Consider the following 4,155-nt stretch of genomic DNA (forward strand, 5'->3'; position numbering starts at 1 on the left):
TCAAGTAGCTTTAACAAGGAAATCGTGAAAAGGAAAATTCTTTTAATATGAAAATTAGTACGACCTGTTCTTAATATCTAATTTTTAACCCACCCAGCACAACATTGTATCAAAACAAGAAGTCCTTGAATAGTTGAATATTTTAGAGTATTCATAAAAAATAACACTAATTTTTCTATACACAAAAATAATAACTTCGATCATAACGAGTTATTAAGGATCATTACGCATTCACCACCTATTCATGACCTATTTTTACTTTTTTAGGTTATTCTTGAGTCCAACTTTAAAAAATGCGCAATAAAGTAAAGCAAACAATGAGTTTAGCCTTTAAAAAAAAAAAACAATGAGTTCATACTGCATGACCAGTGTCTTTCTTATAGGTTGAATTGTTTTTTTTTTTTTTTGAGAAGGTTATCGGTTGAATTTAACAATAGGATAATTTAGAAATTACGAATATAAAGAATCTATTTAGACGTTTTCTCAACATATAGTCAATCAATGAGCTGTAAATTCAGACGTTTTTTTAATACGAACGAGTCAATCCACAAACCTAAAATGAGCTGTAAACCTAGGAATTCACCCCGGTAAAAATCCTCAGAGTATGTTGGTAAGTCAATTCCAGGTCCAACGCATGAAACAGCTCAACAAGTTGAAGAAAATTCCAAAAATGCCCCACAGAAAAAGTGCCAAAAACTATGCATGTAACCTCCGAGCACCATTCTTCCTCCGAGGCCGACCCGTCCTCCGCTGCACGTGGCCCCGTAGAAATGCCACGTCATGATGATGATGATATTGAAATAGAAGGAACTAGTGGGTTCAAGATCTGATGGTCCTGCTCAGATAGAGAGAGCCCGAGTTTCGTATAGCAGTAGAGGTAGAAACCGAAGCCATTTTTACACCCAAAAGAAACAGAGCTCTCTTTCCTCTCTCTCTCTCTCTCTCTCTCTCTCTCTCTCTATCTCTCTCTCTAGTCTCTACCTGCACACATTTAAGCACAAATACAGAGAAAGAAAGAAAGGCTGATCTCCACCACCCAAGAAAGAGAGGGGGCCTTAAAAATTGAATCTTTACACAAGCTGAACTACTACCAATGGGGGAGGTCCTACAGTTTTTTTTTTTTTTTTTTTTGAAATGGAGTCCTACAGTTTGTTTTTCTAATATTTGTTTCCTCACTTCAGAACTTATAAGCTTGTTTTTAGTTTACATCATTGTTTATTGGGAGAGTTGGGTTTGTGTTTGTTCAGGAGGGGAAAAAGCCTGAGGAGAAGAAAATGGAGGAGAAGAAGCCTGAGGAGGTGAAAAAGCCTGAAGAGGAAAAGAAAGCTGAGGAGAAGAAGGAAGAGAAACCAGCTGAGGAGAAAAAGGAAGAGAAGAAAGCTGGGGAGGGTAAAGATGGCAAAGAGGCCAAAGTGGGTGATGCTCCTCCACCACCGCCGCCACCACCTCAAGAAATTGTGCTCAGAGTCTATATGCATTGTGAAGGTTGTGCTAGAAAGGTCAAGAGGTGTCTCAAAGGTTTTCAAGGTCTGTACTTTTTTTTTTCCCCTCAAATTTCTTTCAGATTTGCCATGTTTGTGTCGGTTTTAATGCCTCTGTGAGAATTGATTGATGGTGTTTGGTTTTTCAGGGGTGGAAGATGTGAGCACTGATTGCAAGAGTCACAAGGTGGTTGTCAAGGGCGAGAAGGCTGATCCTAACAAGGTTTTCGAGAGAGTCCAGAGGAAGAGTCACAGACAAGTTGAGCTTCTCTCCCCAATCCTAAAACCACCAGCTGAGGAGGAGAAGAAGCCTGAAGAGAAACCCAAGCCAGAGGAGAAGAAAGAAGAGGTCAGTAACTTTTTTATTTTTACTGTTCATTTACCAAGTTCAAAATCTTCTTCTTATTCTCTTGTTTTTAATTGATTGATTTTGGGATTCAATTATTCTTGTTGTCTTGCAGCCTCCTCAGGTCATCACTGTGGTGCTCAAGGTTCACATGCATTGCGAGGCTTGTGCACAAGAAATCAAGAAACGCATACAGAGGATGAAAGGTATGTGTACAACCTCATTCTCTTTTTTCTTTTCCAAGGAAAAAATCCAAAAACAAAAAAGGGGTCATTTCTTTGATGCCTTTTGTCATTTCTGTTCATGCAATTTCTGCAAAATAAAAATTATGAGCTTTGATAACAATGTGTTGGCAATTAACGGTCCTGCACTTTTATTGGTTGGGTTACTGCAAATCCATCTGTAACCCCCAAAAGATAGAAATTAAAATTAACACCACTTTCTTTTCTGAATCTCAATCTTAAAAAAGAGTTTATTCTCTCACCAAGGACCAATCTTTCAATGTCAAATTGTCAATACATTCTTCCTCTTACATTAAATATTAAATTCCTTTTGATTTCAATAAATCAGGTCCAATTTAAGTCAATTCAAGTCCTTTCAAGACCAAATCCCACCTATCCAGCTTTAATTAAGATCCGTAAGCTTTTCTGGGTCCATCAAAATCTAATTATTTTTTTTGTCTTTTTTCTTTTAGGAGTGGAATCAGCAGAACCAGATCTAAAGGGATCACAGGTGACAGTAAAGGGTGTGTTTGATCCGGCCAAGCTAGTTGAGTACGTGAACAAAAGGACCGGCAAGCACGCAGAGATAGTGAAGCAAGAACCGGAAAAGAAGGCTGACAAAGAAGAAGCCAAAGAGGGAAGTAAAGACGAGAAGAAAGGTGGTGAAGAAGGTGACAAGGACAAGAAGAGTGGTGGTGACAATGGTGCTGGTGGAGGTGAGGCCGCACCAGCAGAAGAGAACAAAGAAAAGAAAGGTGACGGCAATGAAGGCGGTGCCGCAGCTGCTGCTACACCGGATGGCGGGGCAGTTACAGAAGAGACCAAGGTTGTTGAGTTCATGAAGAACGAGTACAATTACTATCCACCAAGGTTTCCCATGGAGTACGCCTACCCTCCACAGATCTTCAGTGATGAGAACCCCAATGCATGTTCTGTTATGTAAAATATGAACGATGTCAAGGGTAGAGTGGGAACTGGGGGGCAACTGTTGAATATTTGGGTGCTGGATTTGCTACCCTACTACCCTATCCTATTCTACTACATGTCCCCTGCTGTTACTGTGAGTAGTTTTTCTTTGTTATGAACTAATGCTCTGTCTACAGAGATAAGCTGTGGAATTTTGTGAGTCTGCTGCTCTGTATTTTCTGTTTTAGTTAACTTGTTATATATAAATATAAAAAAAAAAACAAATAAATATAGAGTATTATGGCATGTACATATAAAACCTGTGCCTTCTACCCCAAGTCAAATTATTCACATATACTAACAGCGGGTAACATCAGTACTCTTGTTCAAACAAGTTTAACTTCGTTATTCAAAATTTCATGATGACCTTTTAAGAGTTGATCATTCTACAATTATCAAGTATAACTAGGTTATTTGTTCTAGCTAGTACTATTACTACTTATCGAACAAGTTTTAAGTTGGTGGTTCGTATGGGATCTGATGCATTAGTGTCACAGTGCATTTTTCAAAACAATTTTCAATATTGCATGATTAGGCTAAAACTATTCAATGCCCAAGTAAAAGTTAGTGAAATTTAGGAATCTTGGACAAGTCTTCTCAACCACTGTTTAAAGTTTAAACAAGTGGATAGGTGAGTTGTGTAGCCTTTGTGTGAGAATTGAAAACTGGTGGAAATGAATGGGAGATTGACCTGGAGTTTCCAGTTTCAGCACTTACAGTGGTTATGAAATGTGCAGATCTGCATTGACCATAATGAAAATAAGCCAGAAAGGAATGGAAGGAAGGCAATGCCAATAGTTGAGACAAATAGTCATTATTTGACATTAATAGCAAATAGTATATATATATAATGAGTAGCTTGTTGCTCAAGGGCATGGATGGTTTGCAATGATGGAGCTGGTGGTCCAAATCTGAAACTTGTATTTGGTAGTTATGATAATAAATAAACAATTATCACTTTAACTATACTCAGAGGGCATTCATTCCATTCAGAAGGGAAAATCCCAGGTCCAAGATCTACAGCATAAGCATAACCATAAACTGCCATCCAAAATGACAAAATGACTGCAAAGCAATTTTAAAAATGGAACCCTAAGTGGGTTTCAGATTCATTAAGCAATCCAATTCCTAAATTATATGA

General features: G+C 38.1%; 1 protein-coding gene across 1 annotated transcript; it reads left to right on the forward strand.

The window, feature by feature from the left end:
• The first annotated feature begins 837 nt into the window (after positions 1-837).
• Positions 838-3,174, forward strand: LOC133745844 (heavy metal-associated isoprenylated plant protein 7-like). The gene is made up of 5 exons (XM_062174010.1): positions 838-1,102; positions 1,248-1,527; positions 1,631-1,830; positions 1,943-2,033; positions 2,522-3,174. The coding sequence occupies exons 1-5, from the start codon at positions 1,094-1,096 to the stop codon at positions 2,989-2,991; spliced, it is 1,050 nt and encodes a 349-aa protein (XP_062029994.1). The 5' UTR covers positions 838-1,093; the 3' UTR covers positions 2,992-3,174.
• Positions 3,175-4,155: the final 981 nt, after the last annotated feature.

The sequence above is a fragment of the Rosa rugosa genome, chromosome 4 (assembly GCF_958449725.1).
Source record: "Rosa rugosa chromosome 4, drRosRugo1.1, whole genome shotgun sequence".
Taxonomy (NCBI): domain Eukaryota; kingdom Viridiplantae; phylum Streptophyta; class Magnoliopsida; order Rosales; family Rosaceae; genus Rosa; species Rosa rugosa.

Coding starts and splice junctions, on each gene's coding strand:
- LOC133745844 (XM_062174010.1), top strand. Junction 1,528..1,630: donor GTGTCTCAAAGGTTTTCAAG/GTCTGTACTTTT, acceptor TTGGTTTTTCAG/GGGTGGAAGATGTGAGCACT. Junction 1,831..1,942: donor CAGAGGAGAAGAAAGAAGAG/GTCAGTAACTTT, acceptor GTTGTCTTGCAG/CCTCCTCAGGTCATCACTGT.